This window comes from Nelumbo lutea, chromosome 3 (genome assembly GCF_056320005.1).
Source record: "Nelumbo lutea isolate HS-2025 chromosome 3, American lotus-T2T, whole genome shotgun sequence".
NCBI classification, from domain to species: domain Eukaryota; kingdom Viridiplantae; phylum Streptophyta; class Magnoliopsida; order Proteales; family Nelumbonaceae; genus Nelumbo; species Nelumbo lutea.
This window is the reverse complement of record NC_142686.1, coordinates 48,866,919-48,894,309: the sequence shown is the minus strand read 5'-3', so window position 1 is coordinate 48,894,309 and position 27,391 is coordinate 48,866,919. Positions and strand designations below refer to the sequence as shown.

The 27,391-nt window shown below is 34.2% G+C and overlaps 1 protein-coding gene across 1 annotated transcript; it reads left to right on the top strand.

Annotated features, from left to right (window-relative positions):
• Positions 1 to 18,979: 18,979 nt before the first annotated feature.
• Positions 18,980 to 25,990, top strand: LOC148864836 (3-ketoacyl-CoA synthase 11-like). Its single transcript, XM_088979211.1, has 2 exons — positions 18,980 to 20,002; positions 25,032 to 25,990. Exons 1-2 carry the CDS (start codon positions 19,394 to 19,396, stop codon positions 25,812 to 25,814), a joined length of 1,392 nt encoding a protein of 463 aa, XP_088835337.1. The 5' UTR covers positions 18,980 to 19,393; the 3' UTR covers positions 25,815 to 25,990.
• Positions 25,991 to 27,391: the final 1,401 nt, after the last annotated feature.

Below are 27,391 nucleotides of genomic sequence, written 5' to 3'. Positions count from 1 at the left end.
CATTGCCAAATACAGGGGTGGAATCAAAAAAATTTTATGAGATAGGTCAACACATAAAGTGGAATGGGAAGGGTGGGGAATAAGTATCAATGAGCCCATAGGGAGGCCAACCATTGGGGTGGGGAGTTTGGGAAGGGGAATTTTATCCCATCATGCTATTTTGTATGCATATTTATTGATAAATTTTTATCTTGATTTACATTGCAAATAAACCATTAGGAAAAGTTTCATTTTAATGTTTCCCCCAACACAAAATGGTTTATTTACCTATCTGCTGACGTGACACTTAGTGGCATTAAATTGTCAATAAATCCCAAAAAATCGTTTAATAACCACTACTCTCCATTTGACTATAAATCTAGTACAAATATTTATTTAATAAATAGAATCTATATAACTTCATTTAATTAAAGGTGGGACCACAACAATATATTAAAAGCTTTTCTTTCATGCTTTTAGTGCACCACCAACATCTAAGTTGTAGCATAAGTGGTTTGCTTTCATTTGAAGGCACAGAAAAAATGCAAAGAGATTCTTTTGGCAACATGGTAATTAACTAGTAAGGGGTTTTAAATTTTTCCCACACGAAAAAATTATATATTGGGTCATTCGGTGGTGTTTGATAACACCTTTCAAACTCCTAATGTTTGAAAAACTTGTTTTTCAGAAAAAGAGCATTTGAAATTTTGTCTATTTCTAACATCTAAAAAGAGAAAAGGCGTCCATATTTAATATCGAATAGCCAATTACTTTAAGACAAATTTAAATTTGAATTTGAATTTTAGCGTCTAATTCAAATTCTCTCATTAATTCCTTTAATTAATGATCCATTCTCATTAATTTTGTTTTGTTGGTGTAAAAACTTCAAATGTTAATAGTGGCAAAATTTGAACCTTTATCACTTGATTTTAACAAACCCAAATTTGCCGATGAGCCACAAATATTTGTTTTATATAATTATATGTATTTTTTATTTTAAATAAATGTTTCATTTTCTTAATGAGTGACAAGTGTTTATTAATAAATGTTAGAATTAATTATTAAAATTTATATACTAATAAATATTAAGATTAATTATATTGGTTTTTCAAAGTTGACATTCACATTTTTGTTTTATTTTTTGTTTATTTTACATTTTAGTTATTCCATCATTTTTAAATGGTTACTAATTGTGTCCCGATATGTCATACTTTATATAAACCATTAAATTATAGTTTACATCTAAATGACTTATTTACAATAATATAAAATTTATAAATATAGTTAGTAATATATTTTTTAATGATTTATTTGAATTTTCTACCATATTTATGTGAATCTTAATTTATTCATCCGTTTGTATCCAAAGTGTATCCCGATACATCTCTTAAATTTGTCTTTCGCAATACTTTGAACATTGTTTCAAATATGATGAAATGATGTTAATGCCCTCATTATTGTTATCTATTTAATAATGAATAATAATAATATTCATTTAAATAGTATCGCTAAATATTATTTTATAATATTAAAAATATTATTTAATAAAAATAAAACAATATTGTTACAAATATTTATTATTAATTAATAAACATTATTATTTATTTATTTGAATAAATAATAATGTTAGTAATAAACCAATAGTATTTATTTAAAAATAATAAATAAATATTATTATTTAACTATAATTATTATTATAAAATAATGAATACTATCATTTTCATTTAAATAAATAAATAATATTTAGTAATAATATTTATTTAGCAATAAGGATATTCAATAACTAATTATTTATTTCAAAAATTCACAATATTTTTTATTAATAGCATATTATTTTTATTTAATATTATTTTCCTTATTTATTATTATCAAATAGCCTATTTTTAAGGGTAAAATAGTAAACATCACAGTTTTGGACGCTTGAGAATTGCTCCAACTAAAACGATTTTACCTTTTCATAGCCTCTAAAAAGCAGAAAACCTTTTCTATTTATTTTGACATTTCAAACCTGAATAATAATTTTTGATGTTTCAAACTTCATATTTCAGATTTATTAAACGCCACCTCAGATTCTAAATTTGCGAGGCGACCAAACTATCATATATACACCTCAGATTTATTAAACGCCATCTCTTTTTTTTCGAAATTTTTAATTTTTTTAATCCATGACATTTTTTAAACTATCAATTAGAAACTTACTTTTCAAAAAAAAATCTTCATAAAATCTCTCTCTCTCTCTCTCTCTCTCTCTCTCTCCCCCACACGTTCCAATAACCTGAATAGTCTAATATCCTAAAATTTCTCCTAAACAACCTCCCCCACTATCCCAAACTTTGTCCTAATTCTCAATTATCTTCTCCCCCACATTTTATATACATCTATCTAAAGAAAGTTTGAATAAAAAAATTAAGAATTATTTAAATATTCTAACAAAATTATATAAAAACTTTAAAACATTTATTAAAAAATATTTAACAAATATTTTTTAAAAAGAAAAAAAAAATAATTATAATCAATTTAATAATATTCATATAATTAATAATTATATATTTTTACCAAATTCATAACGAACTTATGTACAAATAGTATAAATTATGCATGCTATTCAAATAATAAAAATCTAACATTAAAAATGAAATATGTTTTAAATATTTCAATAACAAAATATTAAAATTAATATTTTAGATGAATTAATAATATATTCTGAATATTTATTGAATAACTTCCAATTATAATACACAGAATAAGATTTTAAATATTAAGTTAAATAACTAAATATTTTAAATAATGAAATATTTAACATAGCTAGATTTCAAATAGTTAAAATAAAAAAAAAATTATGTATTAATAGTAATATAATTTTAAGGGTTATTAAATTCAACAAGTAATTTATAGTTTAAAATTTAACTATTGATATTATTTTAGTAAATAAATAATATTATAAATAACTAATTTCATTCACACCAATTAATAATTCTAGAAAATAACTTTCAAAAAATTAATGTTTATTAATAATAATTTTAAAAACATAATCTATATTTATTATATATTTATATATACTAAATTAATATTTATTGTATTTCAGAAATTATTTATTATTTTCTATGAAAAATATATTTTCAATAATTATGTATAAATCTATTTTTTGTTTGTTACTTAATACAAAATTTTAAATAATTGTTAAATTGATTAATAATAAATTTTAAATAGTTACTGAATAACTTTCAATTATAATACATAAATTAAGATTTTAAATATGTAGTTAAGTAACTAAATATTTTAAATAACGAAATATTTAACATAACTAGATTTTAAATAGTTAAAATAACAAAATTTTGTATTGGTAGTACCATATATTTGTGGAATATTAAATTCAACAAGTAATTAATATTTTAAAATTTAAGTAATGACATTATTTTAATAAATAAATAATATTGTAAATAACTAATTTTATTTATACCAATTAATAATTCTAGAAAATAACTTTCAAAAAAATAATGTTTATTAATAATATTTTTTAAAACTTAATCTTTATTTATTATATAGTTATATATAATTAATATTTATTTTATTTTTGTAATTATTTATTGTTTCTTTAAAAAATATATTTTTAATAATTATGTATAAATCTATTTTTGTTTTTTTATTTAATAGAATTTTTTCAATAATTATTGGATTTTAAACTACTATTATTTATCTTTCTAAATTTAATTTATTGTGTATTTTTGCTATAAATTTTTAATAACTATTGAAGATTAAACTATTGTTCACGGGTTGGTTTAGTTTAGTTGTAAGTTGTTTGGCTAACCAAATCGACCTTGTTAGGTTGGGGATTTGGTCACTTAGGTAATATCGGTTTAGGTCAATTTTCAGTTTGGTCAATCGATTCAAAAGATTTGAACTTAAAAAATTAAATTTAAAAATTAAGTTTAAATTTAAAAAAAAAATTACAGTTGCATTATTAAAAAATAAATTGTAAAATTAAATTTATGGTATAAAATTTTTTTGCTTAGGAAATATCGGAATTTCCCACTTTCCCGTATTGAAAATATATATTTAAAATATAAAATACTAATATATATTTATGGTCGGGTCAATCAATTTTAGTCAATTTACAAATGGACAAAGTGAAACTAATCCAACCCATTCGAGTTAGGAATTTGTTGAACCAAAGCCGACTGGAAATACTAAAAATTGGGTTGGTCAGTTTCATTAGTTTGATTAGGAATGGCAACGGGGTGAGATAGGGACGAGTAGCTTCTCCCCATCCCGTCTCCACGGGGGTCCCCACGCCCCATAATTCTTTATAATGTCAATCATTATATATTTGTTTTTTATTTTATTTAAAAAATAAAAATAAAATAATTAAAATTTACACTCATATTAGAAAAGATTCAACCATATTTTTAAAAATATTAACATATAGACAAGTGTATACATATACTATATAAACGTATGCGCATATATACATATATTAGCGGGAATCCCATAGGACGGGGATCGGGGTCCTCACGGGCCAGGGAGTGTTCTCCCTGTCCCCGTGCCATCCCCACCAATGGGGATGAAAATTTACCCATCTCTGTCCCCATGCGGGGAAAATCATCCTCATCCCTGCCCTATTCGGTATGGATCTCCACGGGGATTGGGAAAATAGGGGAAATTGTCATCCCTAAGTTTGATAAACAAGCCTATCTAAAATTAATTATTGTTATTTTTGTATTGTAAAAAAATATTAAAAGTAGTATATAAAATAATTAACGTGCTTTTATTATTTATCTTCGATTTATCAAATCTCGTACAATGCACGAGTCACTACTAATAAATTATTTAAGTTGTAGCTGCCCTTTTTTATATGAAAAAAGATAGTTGAGAAATTTATCAAAACCATATCATATTAAGTTTCAACAAAAAAGAATCTAGTTGATAAGGATTTGAACATTGACCCATGCTGTCCTATATGTGGTGTTAGACAGTGTATGCCCTTAGCTCCAATCGGAATGATGTACCTTATGACATTTATTGTAAATGAATAAAATACATATTTGATTCATGTTATTATGGTGTATTTCTATGTAATACCCTTAAACTGGATACATATGAGACTCGTGTTAGTTTAGAATCTTCACAGCCGTTGGATAGATCTGAGGAGATTTATCCTACCAAGGCCGACACTGATGTTCCGCCAAGTTAGTTGGGGTAACTTGTCTCAGCTGCCAGGGTGAAACCTGAGATACATGCAGGGTGGGTTTTCTTGAAACCCTAAATCGGACCAAAATTCCAGTGTTGCCCTAGACCTTGGAGATAGATGGGCAAAACTGTAATATTACACCTGACCCCTAGACATGATTATGATACTGCACTAGGTGTCGGATTGGGCTGTCTTTGATATGTCAATCAATGAGATCCTTAGAGGGGGTCAAAACTTAGGTATGTTGGCACTATCCGAGAATTCATCTGAGTGGGTGATCATAGTGATAGGATCAGCCCCTTTGTCGGACAAAGTGAATGATCGGGGATACACTCTCTCTAATGGAAACCAAAGCTTCCGGTAGCCGATTTCAACCGTTGAAATTTGTTTTTTGCAAAATATATTTATATATATATATATATATATATATATATATATATATATATATATATATATATATATTATGCTTTCAAAATGTTTGCAAAAGGTTTTAATTCCCGGAATCCATGTGAGTAGAGGGTACAACACTGTTCCTTGCAGTCAAGGGAGATGTCCTCTCTTGTCAGGTAGTGTTTGATCATTATGGGCTGAGAGGTTAAGTGTAAGACCATTGAGGTTAATACCTGATGGGCTAATCTTGCATCTGCCCACAGTCCTTGGGTTTTTATAAGGTGGCTTGACCCAAGGACCATTTAGTATAAATGTTGGGCCCATTAAGAGCCCATGGTGTTGGGCTCATGGGTTCACTGTCTCTTATAGTGAATTCGGCTAGGCCTTGTAACAGAGGTTGGGCTGAACCCATGTGGCTGATGTGTAGACCAATATTTGGGTCCCACGCTATACAAGGATACCCAACTGGGCAGCAGTTTGGAGGATAAGAGAGCACATTGACTTAATGGGCCTAAAACCCAATTCAAACTGGTTTAATATGATTAATTAAAGAGGGAAGGTTCTGGAATTTAGATCAGTAGATAGGATAAGAGATTGTCCCTATCCACTTAGAGAGTCCAAATCCAAATAAAGATTTAGATCCGGAAAGTCTTAATCAGATTAGGAGGGCTGATCTTTATCTGTAGATAAGATAAGGGATTATTTTTATCTCTTAAAGAGAGTCCATATCCAAATACAAGATTTGGATTAGGAAACTCCTAATGGGATTAGGAGAAGCTCTCTTTAAGGCTATAAATAGAGGAGAAGGGCAAACCCCAGTTCACCCCAATTAGATTATTGATACAAGAGAGAAGACAACTGCAGTTGGACCGACACCATCTTCTGCTCTTGCCTTTTCATGTTGTTGCCGCCATAGCCAGTTCAATCTCTACATGTAGGAGCGATCAAGAAAGGTTCTTGATATCAATTTTTTGAGAAAAACTTATCCGAAATCGTGCTCACTCGCCATCCATCAGATTCTTGATGAAGAATCAGGTTCTTGCTGAAGAACCACCCTACTGATTCTGCTCCACCCTACGCCGTGTCATCTTCAGTGGGAGCAATCTTTGGTGATCTCCTTGGGCGTGAACACCTTTGTTGGGAGTTACTGCTACTCCGTATCAGGTATATCCCTCTCCTACCTTTTGGTTTCAGATCTGGTATGGTTTAGGGTTCAAGATTGATCCTTGAAAATGTAGTTTTCTAAAATAGGGAATGTGATTCCCACATGGGAGAGAGATAAATTTTTGAAATTTCGCCCAACCTACCTATAGGGTTCAGCTATCCATATGATGGATCTCTCATCCCTTTAGTAGTATCAGAGGTAGGTTCAAATCTTGAACCAAAATTGACCAGATCTGGAACTACGCAAATGGGCAAAAGGCGTTCTACCCGATTATACCAAATAAGAGAATTTCTATCGGTTCCCAGATTAAGCGTGATTGATCTGAAATTAAATCTTTTAAATCTGATTCATATTTAGAATTGTTCTTTATATTTATCTTGATTTATGGGTTGTTTGTCTATAATTATTATTTTTTATTTTCAAGATTGAATGTGTAGGAATTCAATTTGATGTAATATTAATAAAAAAATAGGGTTTTTTATTTTATTTCAATCAAGATCGAAGCTGATTGCGCAGAAGGAAGGATTTTCGTAGATTAGGGTTCGCCCATCTACGATTTACAGTTTGAGAAACTACAAACTATGAACTAACCTCTGTTTTGTAGGGTAGCAGGTCTGCGAACAGCCCTAGTACTGATTCTTAAATGTCTTTTATTAGTAATTTAATTTCAGATCAATTTTTAAATTAAAATCTTGAATTAAAAATCAAACCCTAGACCCATTCAAACCATATTGGACCAAACCGGTTGGACCGAATCTGTGGTTCAATGGGGGCTATTCTCAGCCCTATTTCTCCACTCATGGGTCAAGGGATTGATAGTTAATTGCAAGATCTAATTTGGCCCACACCTGTAAAACCTAGTTTTATTGTGTTAAAACTACTTCAGCTCATTAACTGCATAAAAGCTATATGGGCTGAACTGCTCTTTGCGATTCAGCCCATATACCTAAATAATATTAATTAGTAATATTATGGATAATTATGGGCTTTAATAATGGGTTTTACAGATATTAATTGATTGGATCAATTTTATCCCTGCTTGTGATATTTGGATATGTGATGTGCAACGTTCATGGGCCATAAGTACTTGGCCCATGCTGATACATAGTGGCTCTTGTGCACACCATGGCTGAATGCACATCAATGCCATGGTGTCCCTAAAGATCATTGGATGATCCTCCCTTTGTGGTGGGTCCACACCTCCCAAGAGGAACCATGTGGAATCTTAGCCGTTTAGGGCCCACCGAAATCTGGCTTTATGAAAGTCAGTGGGAGCCACTTTGGTTTGACCTAAATTAAACTAGGGCGTAACTTTTGTTCCCTCCTAAAATATGAGTGCATGTGATAGGGAGATTCATATGATGAATTCTATAAAAGCCTTCCATCATTAGCATGAAGATGGGTCCTTCAATAATGAGGAAACACACCATAAAATTGGGCTATCCATTTGCTGCTGGATCTGTTGGAATGTTTCATAAGATGATAGGGGCATCATAGACCGATGTGGGAGGGCCTATCCTAAAATGGAAGACTCTCTTACAGTACATTTGCATTCACGAATATGATGGATGAGCATTCACTGGACAGAAAGGTTTAACCTAAAATGGCAATGAACCTTGTCTGACAGAGGCCAAAGGAAAGTTCATATGATGAGTGGATATGATCCTTCACAGAAAGGTGGTGGGGTTATGCAGCTGAAACAATTGACTCCATGCACCCTATGTGATTTCCCACATTTCCAGAGACATAATTCGCAGTCTCCGTCACTGAGATAGGAGGGAAATCTTGGAGATGAATAAATGGGAATGAAACATAGATTAAAAGCCATATCTATGTGGATAACATGAATCAAATTAGGTTGTGGACTAATGTTTGCTTTTTATCAGAAATGGCAAACAGACAATTCGGTAAACTGTTGGACGACAACAAACTTAAGGGTCTAAACTATGCTGACTGGTACCGTAACCTTATGCTGGTCCCCCCTTCAGTAAAACTGGACAAAGTAGCTAAGAATCTTGCCCCGGAACATCCGGGTTATAGGGCTTTTGAGGCCCGTAGGAGGGACTACCAAGAATGGGAAGAAAAATATTCCCTAGCCCGCTCCTAAATTATAGCCTCCTTGGATAACCCGATACAGCGACAGTTCGATCAGATCGAATTGTCCAAGGATATATTGGCAGAAGGTCTTGAAGCATTTCATGACTGTGTAGATGTCCAAGAACCAATAGGTTCATGACCATTGTCTCAAGATGATGGGTTATTCCCTAGCCCGCTCCTACATTATAGCCTCCTTGGATAACCCGATACAGCGACAGTTCGATCAGATTGAATTGTCCAAGGATATATTGGCAGAAGGTCTTGAAGCATTTCATGACTGTGTAGATGTCCAAGAACCAATAGGTTCATGACCATTGTCTCAAGATGATGGGTTATATTAATGAACTTAAGGCTCTTGGATCTAGGCTTGACCATGTCATGAAGGTAGACGCCATCCTAAATTCTTTGCCTCCTTTCTTCAATCAGTTCATCATGAACTACAACATGAATAAGCTAAATGTTAGCATCCAGGAACTTAGTAATATGTTGTAGAGGGTCGAGGAACTGATTAAGAAGGATGAGTCCATTGTCATGCTTGTTGAAACCGGCAAATCGGGTAAGAAGAAGAGGAAAGCAAAGAGAAAGCCTCAGAAGAGAGCTATTAAGTCTAAGAAGCAGAGGAAAGACAAAGCATTAGATGCTTGTCACTTCTATAGACAGGCCGACCACTGGAAGAGGAACTGTCCTCACTACCTAGAATCCAAGAGACAAGGTAATTTTGAATCCTATGTCATAGAAACCAATTTGTTGGTAACTTCTACTTCCTGGTGTATTGACTCCAAGGCTTCGACTCATGCATGTAACTCACTGTAGGGGTTCAGGATAAGCAAAAGACTGGGTGACAGAGAAGTACCTCTTTACTTGGGGACTTCTGCAAGTGTTGCAATTTCAGCTATAGGATCTGTAGAGTTAATTTTTAGAGAATGAACTATTATACCGAAAGATTGTCTTTATCTATAGAATTTGAGAAGAAATTTGATTTCTGTTTCAAAACTATGTACAAATGGATATTTTGTTTTCTTTAATAATACGATTACTATTAAAAGAAATAACAAATTCCTCGCATACGGAGAACTTGAGAATGGTCTCTATGTTCTCCATCATTCTTTAGAAACTAACATAGCCGAAACTACGTCGGATGACATCCCCAAGAAAAGAACCAATGATACAGTTAATCCCATGTGCCTGTGGCATTACCGACTTAGCCATATTAACATAAATCGTATCACAAGGTTGGTAAAGGATGGTCTTTTGGATTTTCTAACTGTAAAAGATCTTCCAACCTGTGACATTGCCTTCAGGGTAAGATGACGAAACGACCATTTAATGATAAGCCTGAAAGATGTACAGACATGCTTGACCTTATACATACTGATGTATGTGGTCCCATAAGTGTTAGGACACATAACCAGCACATTTATTTCATAACAATCACTGATGATTGCTCTTGGTATGGTTACATGTTCCTAATGAGACACAAGTCTAAATCATTTGAAAAGTTCAAAGAGTTCAGATAAGAGGTCGAGAAGCAATTAGGGAGAGAAATTAAGACCCTTCGATCGGATCGAGTGGCAAGTATCTCTCTGATGAATTCATGGACTACTTAAAGGTCAATGGAATAGTACCGCAGCTAGCTCCTCCTGCTACACCATAGCTAAACGGTGTGTTAGAGAGGAGGAATCAAACTTTATTGGATATGGTCCGATCACTTCTTGTACCCTTAGAGTTGCCCATATCCTTTTGGGGTTACGCATTAGAGACTATGATATACATGATGAATCAGGTCCCAACCAAATCAGTTTTGAAGACTCACTATGAACTTTGGACCGGAAAGAAACCAAGTGTAAGACACTTGAAGATTCGGGGTTGTCTGACACATGTTAAAAGAATGAGTGCAAACAAATTGGAATACAAGACCAGTCGTTGCCTATTCATAGGCTATCCAAAGGCTCTGTGGGTTACCTATTATTTGACCCAAGAGAACAAAAGGTGTTTTTAGTCGAAATGCCCATTTCTTGGAGGATGATTACATCCTAAACAATCATCGCTAGGAAGTTGTTCTTGATGAGGAGAGCTTAGGGGGAGTGGGAGGTGTCCCCTAAATTCCAAGTAATGACCAACCTAGAAGATCTACCTGGGTTTCTAGGCCTCCAATTCATTTTGGCTATGACCAAGATAGTTTCTTGGTGGAAGCTACAACCAGTGAGGAGGATCCCGTGACTTATGCGGAAGCTATGTTGGACATAGATTCTTTGAAATGGGTAGATGCCATGAGAGCTGAGATGGTCTCAATGGAGACCAATGGAGTCTAAGCTCTAATAGATCCGCCCCTTGGGGTAAAAGCAATCGGTTGCAAATGGATCTATAAGAGGAAGAAGGGCTCCGATGGTAAAGTCGAGACCTATAAATCTCGTCTTGTGGCGAAAGGGTACATTCATAAAGAGGGAATCAATTATGAGGAAACCTTTTCACCGGTGGCCATGCTTAAATCCATTAGGATCCTGCTAGTTGTAGCAGCATACCATGATTATGAGATTTGGCAAATGGATCGTGTGCTATTTGTTGGAAAAGCAGGAAACAGGGGTCCACGACAGATTCCACAACTGAAGCCGAATACATTGACGCAAGTGAAGCTGCCAAAGAAGCCATATGGCTGCCAAAGAAGCCATATGGATGAAAAAGTTCATTCAGCCAGGCCTTGTAATAGAGGTTGGGCTGAACCCATGTGGTTGATGTATATATCAATGTTTGGGTCCCACACCATATAAGGATACCCAACTGGGCAGTAGTTTGGAGGATAAGAGAGCACATTGACTTAATGGGCCTAAAGCCCAATCCAAATAGAGATTTGGATCAGGAAACTCCTAATTAAATTAGGAGGGCTGATCTTTATCTACAGATAAGATAAGGGACTATCCTTATCTCTTAAAGAGAGCCCATATCCAAATACAAGATTTGGATTAGGAAACTCCTAATGGGATTAGGAGAAGCTCTCTTTAAGGCTATAAATAGAGGAGAAGGGCAAACCCCAATTCACCCCAATCAGATTATTGATACAAGAGAGAAGACAGATGCAATTGGACTGACACCATCTTCTGCTCTTGCCTTCTCCTATTGCTGCCGCCATAGCTAGTTCGATCTCCACCTGTAGGAGTGATCAAGAAAGGTTCTTGATATCAATTTTTGGAGAAAAACTGATCTGAAGTCGTGCTCACTCGCCCTCCATCAGATTCTTAGTGAAGAGTCAAATTCTTGCTGAAGAACCGCCCTGCTGATTCTGCTCCACCCTATGCTGTGTCATTTTTTGTGGGAGTAGTCTTTGGTGATCTCCTTGAGGACAAACACCTTCGTTGGGAGTTACTGCTACTCCGCATCTGGTATATCCCTTTCCTACCTTTTGGTTTTAGATCTGGTCTGGTTTAGGGTTCAAGATTTATCTTTGAAAATACAGTTTTCTAAAATAGGGAATGTGGTTCCCACATGGGAGAGAGAGAGAGAGAAATTTTTGAAATTTCGCCCAACCTACCTGTAGGGTTCAGCTATCCATATGATGGATCTCTCATCCCTTAATGTGGTTAGATTAAAGATAGAGATTATATCATAAAATGACTGACCTTAACTGGGATTTGCTAGGGGTGCCAATTTTTTGACCTAACCCGCTAACCTACCCAACCCACCCATTAATTAACGGTTTGGGTTGTAACCATTTAGCCTCGATAACTAGTGGGTTGGTTAACCTATGTTTTATTTAATTGGTTGGGTTGGGCTAGGTAACCACTATTCCTCTCTCTCTCTCTCTTCAACACTTCAGAATATCATTTCTCTCTCTCTACTCATTTTAATTCTGCAAGTCTACTTTCTCTTTCTAACCTATAATCAAGTCATTTTTTTACATTCAGAACCATCTCCTCTCTTACTAATCATTCCCATCTGAACATCAAAAAGGAATTAAAAACCACAATTGGAGCATGTGAAGTCGTACAAATTTTCACTTTTCCTCCCTCTTCTTATATTTTTATTATTTTCACTTGACTTATGTAAGAGTATTGGTGTAAATTGTGCCATGTCGAACTGGGTCCATAGCACTAGCCCAGGTGGGCATGGACCGAGCTTTGAGTTAGGCCATAATAGGGATGGCAATTTTTTTCATTTTCTCGATCCCCATGGGGATCTGCCCCAAATGGGTGGGGACGAGGATAGGGAAATTTTCGTCCCCGTTAGCGGGGATAGGTTTGGGATCATAGAGACCCCGATCCCTGCCCCGTGGGATCCCATTAAAATATATGTATATATGTACTCATACGTTTATATATGCATATATATACACATACGTCTATATATTAATATTTTTAAAAGTATGGTTGAATATGTTTGAATCTTTTCTAGTAGGATTGTATATTTTAATTATTTTATTTTTATTTTTTTAAAATAAAATAAAAATAAAAAACAAAATGGTTGACATTATAAAAAATCATGGGAAGTGGAGATCCCCACAGGAATGGAGATGGGGATAACCTTGTCCTTGTTAGTAGGGACAGGGATGGGGAGAGGCTCCTTGTCCCCACCTCGCCCCGTTGCCATTCCTAGGCCATAAGAGGCATAATTTTTTTAAAAGAATTGAAAAAATAGTAAAAATTTAAATAAATAAACAAGATAGACAAAAATTTGAAAAAGAAACCTTAAAATTTTATTTATATGAATTTTGATGTATACAATTGTTTATATATGAAGTAACAAAATGAAACTAACAAATTTACGATACAGCTGGAATAAAATAGTATAATAAATTTGAAAACAAAAATTTACATATTAATATATGGGTTGTGCCAAGCCATTCTGCTGATTAGGCCGTGGGCCTGTGGCAGCACGGTCCACTTTGTCATGTCATTCCACGCCAGCCCGTGTGCTACAGTAACGGGCCAAGACCGACATGGCCCGATTTATACCTCTATGCAAAAGTCTTCATCAACTGGCAATGAATAGACCTGTTCATAGGCTGTGCTTCGGTGGGTTTGGATCGAGCTTTACCTCTTTATTAATAGAAAATGTGTAGGGGCAAGTTCAAGCTTGACCCTTATAAGCCCAAAGTGCTGTTTGGACATAAAAACTCTTACTTATGGTATAACTTTTGTTATTTTTATTTTCTATTTTTGTTTCTAATCTTTGTTATATTTTCCTATAATTTTTGTTATTTGTTTCATTTCCTATTTTGATTTATAACTTTTGTTATATTTTCTTGTAATTTTTGTTTTTATGTTTTTAAAATTTGTCATATTTTCTGTAATTTGTGTATGTAGGATTAATGGATTGGACGTATTGGATTGGGTTATGGCGATTTTGGGTTAAACCCAAACCCAACCTATTTAAATTTTCCTAACTGAGTCATTTACGGGTTAGTGAATCAAATGGGTCGGTTGACGCATAACCCAAACCGTCCTAGTGCCACGGTGCCACCCCAACAATTCTACCTTCCACATTGATATTATTAAGTGGTAATACTGAATGCATGCATGCATGGGAAGCAGGTTGGCTTTGATGTCAGGAATGGCGGTTTAACCCCACAGTCCGGCCAGTGGGGCCACACTGAAAGTAACCCCTTGACTGACAATCAACCCTGCCAAGTAAGGCAGTGTTCGGAAGCATGGATTTGAGTGATGGTGGTTCATTTCAAAACTTGCGTTCGTTTGGAGGTGTAGCGAGTTTTCAAATGCAATATACCATGGCTCATTTCTCCCTCTTTCCCCGTTTACTCTGTCCATATTCTAACCCTTAGGCTCAGTTTGGAAAGAGTATAAGTGCAAAAATGTAAAGTATAAAACTATCTATTTTGTATTAATTTGTATGTATTTATACTGTATATATTTATATTTATCGTTAAGAGGGAAAAGAACAAAACTGTTGATTTGTATATATTGTATCCAATTACGTGGCTCCGATCAAACCATTGAAAGTAGTCCATTTTTTGCGTCTGATGACATGAGCCAATCCACCATTCAACAATAATTTCATTTACATTTAAAAGAAAAGATTTGGTAGCCGACCTTTTTGACATTAATAATTGGCAATAACAGAAAGGATGAATCTATGAATAAAAAAAAATGGTGGCCAAGTTTTTTTTTTATTATTTAATTTTAAAATTGAACAAAATAACTCAAATGGTCAATCACCTTTAAGACTTTTACTCCCATTAAATTTCCTAAGATTCATTAACTTTATCTATAGTTATATCTATTTCAACTTAATTACAATTTTATATACATTAGATATATTTACATTAAACTATAACTACTAATAAAGATTAATTATATTGAAAATTAGATATTCAATGATATAATCTTATGCTAAATAATCTATTTCCATTTAAAATTATAATTCATTTATATTCCATTTGAAAATAATAGATATTAATTAACCGTAGAAAGAATAATTTAGTCAGTTGCTCAAATAAAACAAAAATAATTTTTAATTACTTTTATAGATAAAAATATTTATATTAATATAACAAAAAAGAATTTAATTAATAAAATGAATAAGATAAATTAGAAAATAATATCAATTTATAAAACTAATATAGAACTATCTAACAATTATTAGTTTTATAATTAACTTTTACCAATCTCAAAAATTAATAAAAACTATTAATTTTAAATATAGTTTAATTGTATTAAATCAATTTAAATTCCAAAAAAAAATAAGGAAAATTACGAAAACCTCATTGGATTTCCTCACAATCCTATGAAGCTTCCCTATATTTTGACCTTAACAAAAACCTCGCCTATTCTTTTGAAAAAATGTGCAAATACCTCCTTTTGATCAACATTCTAAATAAAAAAATGTTGATGTAATGCATTAATTTTACTTCACTTCAGCCTTTTTACCTTAATTTGTCCAAAAAGGGTAAAGATAATTATTCTTTGAAAGTTGTTTGGAAAAATTAATTAATGGAGGGTAAAGTTAAAATTTAAAATTGTGTATGCTAATGCCTTAATAAGGATATTCTCACAACTTAGATGTCTTTGTTACTGAAAAGCTAAGGAAACGAAGTATTTGTTAGGTCAAAACACAAAGGTGGTTTATAAAAATTTTATAAAAGGATGTTTTTTATAATTTTTCCTAAAAATAATACAAAAATAATAATAAACCAATAAAAATTAATAAAAAAAAGATTCTTTTTCAAAAAGAATAGTAAAAAAATTAGCATTAAGATAAAAAAATACTAATTTATCTATAGAACAGGAAATTGCCCACTCTTACTAAAGCGCAACTTAGAATGTAATTGGATAAAATAGATATACCCAAAAAAATAATAATTGAATTGAACTTAAATGGGCACCCAATTATTTGCAATTGTCATAGAGCTCCATTTTTCACACATGTGGTTATTTATTTTTAATTATATCATGTAAAGAAACGTAAGAAGTTATAAAAAAAACCCTTTTAGGTCTTAAGTTTGTCTAACAAAATCCATCATTAATCCATAATAAAACCATTATTAACCCTCTGCCCCAACAATTAATGTTTATAACGTCTTCCCTCCACCATTAAATACTTTCTTTCCTCTTAACTCTCCATTAACCCCTTTTGAATCGTTTAATAAAGCAAAAGAATAAATTAGATGGGTTTGAGTCAGGTTAAGAGTCAATTCAACCTTAAATGGGTGAAGTTAAGAGTCAATTCAACCTTAAATATGGAACATAGTTAGGATCTCAACTGACTTGAAAACCCAAATGTGCCAACCCAGCCCATGCATTATTTGCATGGATTTACTTGATACTTTTCCAAGTATGTCAAGCAAAACCTACTTTTCTTCAATATCTTTTGGTAAGTAGTTGAGGATTAACTCCCATTGTAGATCTGATAGAGTTGTCAATGGGTCTTGTCTGGTTTAGTCACGCAAACCACTATTAATTACTTCTATAAGATAAACCCAGAACTGAACCAATTATTAATCGGGATAATAGGGTTTGATTCGATTAAACCTGATTATACTTGACATCTATAATTATTTTATGATAATGGCAATTTTATTTTTTAATAGATAATGATAATAACATCTAAGAACTTTATTTTCAATAATATAACATTAATAAAAAAAGACAACAAAATCGTAAGTTGTTTATATGTTAATATATTGAAACAAATGTTTTTAACCAAAATTATCTTATATATTGTCTATAAAATTTACCCTTTAAGACAAAATATAACAAAAATCACAAGAAAACCAAGAGATCTTGATCCATACGTTATTAACTATATAATCGTTTCAACTCTTAATCAATTTGGAATAGAAATAATTGGCCTTGACCCAATTATTAATTGGGAGACAAACCACAAAACTAGAACTTACATAATTGGTTCGGTCCATTTGGTTCTATCTGGTAGGGGTGAACATGAGTTGATTTGGTTCAGTTTCATGACAGAACCTAATGCCTACCCTATACGAGTTGGTTCTAGGCTTTTGCATGGAACCGGAACCAATCCTGTGAAGGTCAGTTCCGGAATCGGTTCTAGCCTTGGCGATTTTGGGGTCGGTTATAGGGGAACCTGTTCTCTCTTTACTGTCCCTCTTCAGGAAAAAAAAATGAAACATGTTCTTTAAAAATTTGGTTCTATTTGGTAGGGGTGAGAATGGGTTGATTTTGTAAGGGAACCTGTTCTCTCTTTATCTTTTACATTACTTATTATACACATTCAAATATTAAAATGAAAATAAATTATCAAATCACTTAAATAATTCAATGGTCAAATTGAGACCATGGCCTGCTTGGGTCCAAATTTTTACATCCTCAAAAAGTATGTTGGGGTTTATTTCAAGGCAAATTTGGTTCCAATGTTGGGTAGGGGTCATTCCAAGAATTTGGAATCAGATCCTACTTTATAACAAATAGGGTTGGGTTAGTTCAAGGCCAGTTTGACATCAGTTCCATTTGAATTTTGTTCTAGGTAGAATCTACCCATTTACTCACCCCTAGTAGTAAACCTGGCCCATTGATAGGTCTAATATCTGAGATCAAAATAAGGCATTTGACTATGAGCGAAGAAAGAAAAAGGTAAAAGATTTAAACCTCCCTTAATTTTTCACATAAATATTCATACTTCCCCAATGCTTTCCAATAGGACTTAAACCTCCCCTGTCCATCTAAAATGCCGTTATATTTGACTAGAATCCATAAAAGGACACTTTTGCCCATCAATGTGTTTCAAGTTTTCAAAGTAAACCATCGAAACTACTCCATCAAAAATAAGAAAATTAACAACCTCTTTGATATTTCTAAAACCAAGCTCTGAGATGGGAATATAAAAAACAAGAAAGATCTCACATAATAAGAATAACATGTGTATGTAAGACTGAGATTTTGTGCAACCTGGACAATTTTCTCGATTATATTAATACATTCTTAATTATTATAATAATACAAGCTTAACCAACCCATTACATCACTACTTCAATATTATGAGTTGGAACGGTTTAGTTGGGAGAAGGTCCGATCTCTTCAAATATATACAAACACAAATCAAATATGAACTAATAACGGCCAACATTTTTCAAAAGTCCTCTCCCTAATGGTGTTATCAATTCAAATTTGGAGGATTGAGTTCAAGTTTCATTGTCCCTGAAAGATGGTCCCTTTATCTTTCCACCACTGACTGCCTCAAACCCAACTGTGATGTTACTCAACGCAGTACTGACTCAGGGCATTGGGAAGTTTTGTTTTTCAGGTTTTCTATTTGTTCTTTTTTTTTAAGTGAATTTTTGAGTATATATATATATATATATATATATGACGTGGAGTCAACCTGAATATTGAAGATAGTTAAGGGAGGGGTATTATTTGTCTAGTGATATCATTTCACATGCGAGGTTTAAGTCATTTGAGAAATTACAAGGGAGGTATAAGTAATTAGGAGAAACATTAGGGGAGCTTTAAGTCTTTTACACCCGGAAGAAAAATAAGAAAACAAAAGTGGCTCATTATCTAATTAATACATACACTGAATTGATGCAACCGCCCCATGCAAGTGGAAGACGAGAGAATCTCCTCTGTTTCATTGAGATACTGAATAGGCCAGCGCCTTTGATTACTACGCTTACCGGTATTTCAACAACGTTCCCAACCAAACTACAACAATAAATAAGGTCCCAACTGCACAAAATAGATGATGTCTCCTGAACAGTCGCCTAGCCAGCCATACTCACTCCTTCACCCCCTCAAAATCACCCTTGACTTAGAGACCTCTGCTTCACCCGATCTCCTCTTGAAATCAACAATTTAACTCAACGGCAACCACGCAGCTCGTACCTTACTACGCCTCTTCTAGTTGGTAACACTTAAAAGCTCCTTTCTCTCTGATGTCGGTCCTCTCAGTCTCCACGTTCTATATATATATAAATCCATGCAACCCATTTCATGCAGAAACTCACATACCAACAATATTTGTGTCAATCTAAAACCCTTTTTTTTTACATGATGAAGTGGGTTCCCATTTTCTGTTATCAGTGAAGCTGAACATCCATCACTGAAGCTATAGAAATCAGATCATTAGTTTTATAAGCTTGATACCATCACTCAATCATGGCCCAAGAAATAATGTTCCAACTCATCTCACCTCTCTACTTTGCTCATCCTTTCCTTGCGTTTGTGTCTGCTCATCTTCCAAGCGTGCTTCTTTGTTCATTACTTGTAATCTTCATAGCTGCCATGCACCACAAAAATCGACGCCCAAGGGTCTTTATGGTCGATTTTGCCTGCTACAAGCCAGATGATGCTTTGAAGTGTCCTCATTCTATCTTCCTCGAGCGATCGGCTCTTCTGGGTGTGTTCTCAGAACAGAGCATGAAGTTCCAGAAGACAATCTTGGACAAATCAGCCATTGGGGAGAAGACATACTTCCCTCCGGCCTTGTGGATGCTACCGCCGAATCCGTGCATGGCGGAAGGAAGGAAAGAGATGGAGACTGTGATGTTTGGGGCCATCGACGAGGTGTTGAAGAAGACCGGAGTGAAGCCTTCAGATATAGGGATAGTCATTGCAAATTGTAGCGTCTTTAGCCCAACTCCATCTCTAGTCGGCATGATCGTAAATCATTACAAGCTCAGGAATAACATCTTAAGCTATAGCCTTGGTGGCATGGGTTGCAGTGCTGGAGTAATATCTCTAGACCTTGCCAAGAAACTTCTCCAGGTTGGTTTCTGTTCATTTATCTACCAAGTTAACATATCTATTCTGCTTTCATTGATTGGTTTTAAACTCTTGAGCATTTAATAAGCTGAGGACAAGGCCACAGTGATGACAAACAGAAGACACAAAATCCATAATTTTTTCTTCCTCAACTTCAAAATTTACGAAAGGTTTTTACACCACATGAACAACCCTCCAAAAATTTTCATTACTTCTTTGTTAGACGAGCTCATTTCTGCTGCGGTCATGGACTCATGGTCGCGGCATTTTCTTCCCATCCCCAATCAAAATATGGTCACTATATAACAGATTGTTTAAATCCAAGATGATATGTTCATTTAACTTTTTTTTTTGTGTGAAAGTAAAAGAAAAAGAATTAGTAACAAGATGTACAGAAAAATCAAGTAACAACTGTCAAGTTGGTAAGGTCTCTAACTCGTTGAAATGGAAAGTTGAGACCTAGTCATCCATCTTCATTGCACGAGGCTTGGGGCCTTGGGGCAGTGTTTTCAACTTATAATTGACCCAACTGGTTAAACCCACTACTGGATCAAGGTCGACCAATTCGGGCAGTTGAGCCATTGACCTGTTTGACCCATTCACTATTTTGCATGTTGCACACTCAATGTATGTAAATTTTTGAAGTCCATAACTTTGTGTTAACAGTCTGATTGGGATGATTTTTGTTTTGATTTTGGGTAATTTTTTGAGAGCTGTGTTCCAAAGGCCGTAGGCACCTTGTCCTGCTGTTTTCACAAAAAAAAAAAAAAAAAAAAACCCTTATTCTGGCTTCAAATCATAAAATTTAGCATTTTTTATAAATAAAAAATTTAAAAATTAAATTAAATATAAAATAATATTTATATATAAATATTACATCTAAATTATAACTATACATTTTTCATTAATAAAATATATGTTTCTACATGCCAACACATATATTAACCCATTCAACCTATATAGTCAAACCATGTCATATGACTCGGAGACAAAAAAATGGTTCGACTTCCGAGTCCATTTTCAAAATATTGCTTGGGGTGTTGGTTTTGGAGCTGGGCTACACCCGTTGTATATAGCCCCCTGAAAATAAAATTAAAAACGAAAAGAAAATGTATAGAAAAAGCATATTACAAATATATGGTCAGCCACACAAAAAGTCCAACCAACCACGCCATCAGAAGCTTTGCAAGAGCCAACAACCCATTTAAGCAGCTCTCGGGATTTACTATTCACTTTTTCTACCCACTTTCTACCCACCGCCCACCGTGAATTAGAGCACACATCTCTATTATGAATTAAGATGGGTGTCACACACCACAGCCGCACCTTAAACAGGTTAGTGTGGATCTCCTACCCACCTACGCAGGAGAACCCTATCCAGTACCCACACTTAATGGAGACCCAATCAGCCCCCTACAAAACTGCCCCCCACAATGTCCCATACCACATCCCTGCCATGTATTAGAAACATCTCCCGATAAAACATCATTACGAATATTATCATCTAAATATATTTCCAATACATGGCAGAGATGTGCTGTGGGACGTTGTGGGGGGTTAATTTGAATTCCACTTATCCACAGGAGATCACAGCCATACCTCGGAAATATCTCAAACCCCCGAGTTAACTACGGCTGTTGGCCGAGAGCATTTTTATGCTGGACACGTTATAAACATGGTTAAAAAAAGAAATAGGGGTGCAAATAGAAAAGACAATAATTGAAAAAATATTTTTATATTTTTTTCTTTATATTAATTGTAACTTTTTCCATTGATCAAATTCCCCTTATTTACCGGAAAACAAACAAGACCTATATATCTAGTCTCATGCCCAAGGGTTTTTCAACACCTGTAATGAGATACAAGACTGGACGGAAGTGCACGAAAGGGTAAAGGAAAAATGTAGGAAATCCGAATTCCGAAGTCATTTGTCTATAAGAAAGGAAGGGCAATTTATCCTTTCAATGAATAGATGGCATCAAGAGTGAAATCATGAAGAATGGGTTTATAGGATTATCAAGAGTGAGTGATCGAGCACCCCGGCGTTCTGTACACACGGGGTTCACACCTTAATGCGCATGAAACACTGGCAGCTTTATTTTGGTAGATCCTGTAGTCCGCTGCACACAACTCTGAGGCTACCCCTCTACTGTATTGTTCCATGAAACAAAAATAAATAAACTTTTGGATAAAATATAAAAATCTCCCTGGAAGAACTTTCGATGATCAAGAAAACTTCCCCTAAGGTTTCACCTTTGCAAAATCATCCCTTATGATAATGAGAAAACCTATAGTTACCTCCCTTTTCTTATTGTTATTTATGGAAAATGTTGGCCTAATGCATTAGTTCTTCAAAAGCATCCATTTTACCATTAAAAATTGAATAAAAATACCTTCAAAAGAATTTCACTTTTAATTAAAATTAAAAAACATTAAGTGTAGTAAAATTTATAAGAGAAAATCTGATATTTTGAATTATATTGAAAAATATCCTACTAAGTTGAAAAGGAGAAACCTTAGGAGAGGTTTTCTTTGATTATTACACATTTCAACAGAGATTTTCTTTTTTATTTTACCCTAAACTTTGTAAGTTACAGTATGTTCGTATGAAACACTTGTGCATTCATTTTGGTTAGATAACTTTGGTCCCATAGTCCGTTGTACATGACTTTATTTGTAGCCCATAAAGATTAAAACAAATAATCCTATGAATTACAGTATTGCACATAAAGTCATGTACGGCAGACTACGGGACCAATTAAGAGTATTTAATGGGTGCACGAAGTAATGATGGACTGCAAATGAAGTCGTGTACAGTCCGGACCATATTGAATTTATTGAGGGGGATGGTTTCCTGTCCACCCGTTAAAGAAAAAGGATTTTTGGACTGCAATCTATTGATATATTTTTTTTTTCAGCCCCCTCCTTAGTCTACTAGTAACCCCCTATAAACCACTATAAATCATATCCTGCTCGCCACAGGCAGGATTCAGTCCACCCCTATAGTTTCACCTAGAGGTGGACTGAATCATAAAAACTCCTTAAAAAACCACATTTATTGTCGCCACACTCTTGCTAAGATAATGTATGTTTTTGGTTCTGTGAGAGTTTATAGACGGGATGCTTATTAGATAAATGTAGAGGTGTATGAAAAATAAAAAAACCAAACCGAACTAAGAAAACTGAACCGCAAAATGCAGTTAACTGAACAGATCAGTTTGGTTTTGGTTTGAAATTTTTGAAAAATCGAAGAGCTGGTTCAGTTTTTGGTTAACCTACAAAAAACCAACAGTTAACGGAACCGACCGGTATATATATTTATATGTATATTTTATATATATTTTTAATATATATATTATATATAAATATATTCATTAAATATATAAATATATACTTATATTATATTTATAATAATCTATTTATAAATATATTATATATTATATAATTTTAAAATATTTATAATTTATATCATTTATTATTTATAATACAATATTCTACATATTTATGTAATATATATTATAAATATAAAAAAACGAAGAACCGAACCGGTCAAAAACAAAATTGGTGGTACCGGTTGGGTTTCGGTTTGGAGAAATGGAAAAACCAGTACCACCAGCTCGGTTTGCAAAATATGCCCATGGTTCAGTTAACCAAATCGTTGACACCCCTAAATAAATGTTTACTTGAAAAACATTATTTTAAATGTTTATTGTTTTTGTTGTTTGGTTGGGCATTTTATGGACGTTTCAAATAACACCCCATAAAGCTGTTTCTCACCTCAGCTTAAAGTGTACAACATAAGCATTTTGTTTCAATAAATGTCATCAGGTGTTAGGGGAAACAAGAATTTGAAGTTTCCCTCAATGCATCAAGCTTATAAATCAAAGCATTTCTATTCTCCAATATTTATTTGATAAACATTGAAACCAAATAGTGGTTTCATGCACAATAAATGCCAAAACCAATGTGATGCTGATGTGGCAGTGTTTTTCCAACAAACATCCACGGATCAAACATAACCAATGTCATAGTCTTGCACTGAAACAATGAAAATTGAGGCTTTTGATGTTTTGTTAGGAATCCGCCTTGAATTAGATGAAGTGATGTCTTGTTAAAACCACTACAATACATCAAAGGCCTTGATTCTCCATTTTAGCCATGCTCAATAACACTATTATAGCAAATGTGAGTTACAAAAAATAGCTAGAATTATTTCACATTACAGCCTAGGGACCATCTTTTGCATTCCTTATTTGGATGGAGCAATTTAATACTCCAATGACCTGTTCACATAAGTGTTTTAAAAATCAACCAGTTGGGTTGAATCATTATTAGTGCATAATATTCACAAGTATCTTATATATATATATATATATATATATTCAGAATGTATAATTGTATTCAGCATATTATATATATTTTCATTTTCAGTTTAACTTTTTATAATAAAAATTAAAATTTGAGGTTAAAAAGTGTATTATAGCAAAAAAATAATGGGTCAAGGCACATTCAATCCCTTGTAAAGCACAGATCACAAAAAATTATCAAAATCATAAAGAATATCACCACCTAACTCAAAGTTATGGATTCCAGTATAAATTGTGACTTGTAACCTATAAATTGCTGATCAATTCAAATGTGTCAATAGTTTAACCGTCTAAATCCACGTGTTCTGATCAAGTGAATGACTTTTGAGCATTTTCTGGCTTTGAGGTTAATTATAACCAGGTTGTGGGTTGAACGGTCCAACCTACCGGGTCAACAGTAGGTTCAAAAATGCACAACGGGATGGGCTAGCTACCTATGTCAAGTGAACATACATGGAGTGTGCAGATGGGGACCACAGTAAGCAACTGCGTGTTCATTCGTGATAGATAGCCCAGCCCAGCCCTGTGTACATGATTGTCTGCACCTAATCTGGACTGCAAGTTTGCTCAGCAACTATTTCTGGGTTTTAAAACTACTAGTCTACTAATACGGGTTATCCCTAGAAAAAACGACTGATTCAGTGATTCTCCCCTATGACAAACAGGTGCACCCCAACACCTACGCCCTAGTGGTGAGCACAGAGAACATTACTCTGAATTGGTACCTGGGCAACAACCGCTCCAAGCTCGTCTCCAACTGCCTCTTCCGGATGGGCGCAGGCGCCGTCCTCCTCTCCAACAAGATGTCCGATCGCCACCGCGCCAAGTACGAGCTCCTCCACACCCTTCGCACACACTACGGCGCCGAGGAGCGTGGCTACAGGTCCGCATACCAGGAAGAAGACGATGCTGGAATCGTCGGTGTGACACTCTCCAGGGACCTTTCTACAACCGCCGGAGATGCTTTACGGACCAACATCTCTAACCTAGGTCCTCTGGTCCTCCCTCCTTCGGAGCAACTCTTCTTCCTCGCCAACTTGATAGCGAGGAAGGTTTTCAAGATGAAGATAAAGTCCTACATGCCGGATTTCAAGAGGGCTTTCGAGCATTTCTGCATCCATGCAGGAGGAAGAGGTGTTCTAGACAGTGTAGAGAAGAATCTGCATCTGACGGATTGGCAGATGGAGCCTTCAAGGATGACCCTGTACAGGTTCGGCAACACCTCCAGCAGTTCCCTCTGGTATGAGCTTGCCTATTCTGAGGCGAAGGGGAGAGTCAGGAAGGGGCATCGCGTGTGGCAGATTGCACTGGGTTCGGGCTTCAAGTGCAATAGCGCAGTTTGGCGCGCGCTCAGGACAGTGGATCCCAACAAGGAGAAGAATGCTTGGTCCGATGAGATCGACCAGTTTCCAGTGGTCGTGCCTAAGTTGGTCTCCAGTCATTCCTGAACTACGTATCTCTCTCTCTATTCCTTCTGCTCAGTCAATGAACGTTAGCGCTTGTGTATGTCGAGTTCTTATTTAATTTATGTGTTTTCTTTTTGTTTTGTTTTTTGGCCCTTTTACATAAACAGCCTGAAAATCATTTTGGTATATCTTCAAGGTAAAAAATGGTGATTTGCTGATATTAAGGCTCCGTTTTGGTTTTTGATGAGTGACTTATCCGGCTAAATACAATTATCTCGATAAGTTTTTAATGGGAAATACTTATTTGGATAATAAGATAATGGCCATTATAGCCATAAAAATCTATTATTAAAATGGACATTTTTATTTCATTCAAGTATTAGTAACTTCCCTCCAGTGGAAAACATATTTATCAACATAGGAGATGAGTATTACCCAGGAAAATAAATTTTCCTTGATTACTACATAAATATTAAAAAAATATATATAAAATTTTTGATCAATGAAAACCAAAATCCTATTGATCAACTTTCCTCCTTTCAAAATCCCTAAAAAAATGAACAATATATACCAGAAATAATTGACAATTGCACTTGTAATTATTAGAGTGGAGAGAGAAGACAAATTAACCATAGTGTTGATATGTAAATTTCAAATTTACTGAAGATGTTGGCCCAATAAATGCATTCAGTAAGGACAAGTATGAAATTGAGTGGTAAGAATCTTTAAGCCCACTAAAAGAGGGTCCATTAAGATGAAAGTTTTTAGTGGGATACAATATAGGGGTCTCTAACGTATTGGCCCAAGAAATTAAAGCCCAATATGAATTTAAGAAAAAAGGGGAGAAATGGTTGAGCTCAAGCCCAAGATGGTGTAGGGGTGGGGTTTGTAAATGGGCATTAGTCCCATGCCACACGGCTATCCTTAAGCATCCCACTAAATTAAATGTAAGAATTGAATATTGATGTAAGCCAACTATATGTGAATTAGAGAGATTTTCCCTCTGATCACGTTAAATTAGAGTGATTCTTTCAAATCAAGAGGTTCTCTCAAAAAAAGAAAAACACCAAAAAGAAAATCAGCTTAGTGGGGGCCATTTAAATGGCTATAATTACACGCAAATTAATCAACGAAAATCATGGCTGAATAAATTACCTTTGATGTGTGAAATCCAACTAAAAAAAGGCAAAAACTGAAGACGCCCAATTATCTCACCTTGGCATAATAGGAAGAAAATAATAAAATATTGTAAAGTTGGCAATGAGAAAGATTTTCTCAAATCATGTCAAATTTGAGGGTTCACTCAAATCAATTTGAGGAATTTACTCAAATGGGACCCAATTGAATGGCAATCACACATTAAGTGATGGGTTCATAGAAAAGGAAACATGGTAGGAAAATGGATATAAGGACTAGCTTAATCGGATTAGTGAAAGTCCTTATATGTGTGGGATCAACCCACTGCCAAGTGGCCTCTTTAGCAAGGCCCACCAATCAATGTTGATCGGATTAACCCAAATTTGGTGGAGTGGATCATGTTAATAGAATTGGACAGGGCATCTCAAGTGAATCTTTGGGTTCCCCTCCAAATTAAATGCAAATGAAAGGAAGTCACCGTT

Coding starts and splice junctions, on each gene's coding strand:
- LOC148864836 (XM_088979211.1), top strand. CDS start 19,394: ATGGCCCAAGAAATAATGTTCCAACTCATCTCACCTCTCTACTTTGCT. Junction 20,003..25,031: donor TTGCCAAGAAACTTCTCCAG/GTTGGTTTCTGT, acceptor TATGACAAACAG/GTGCACCCCAACACCTACGC.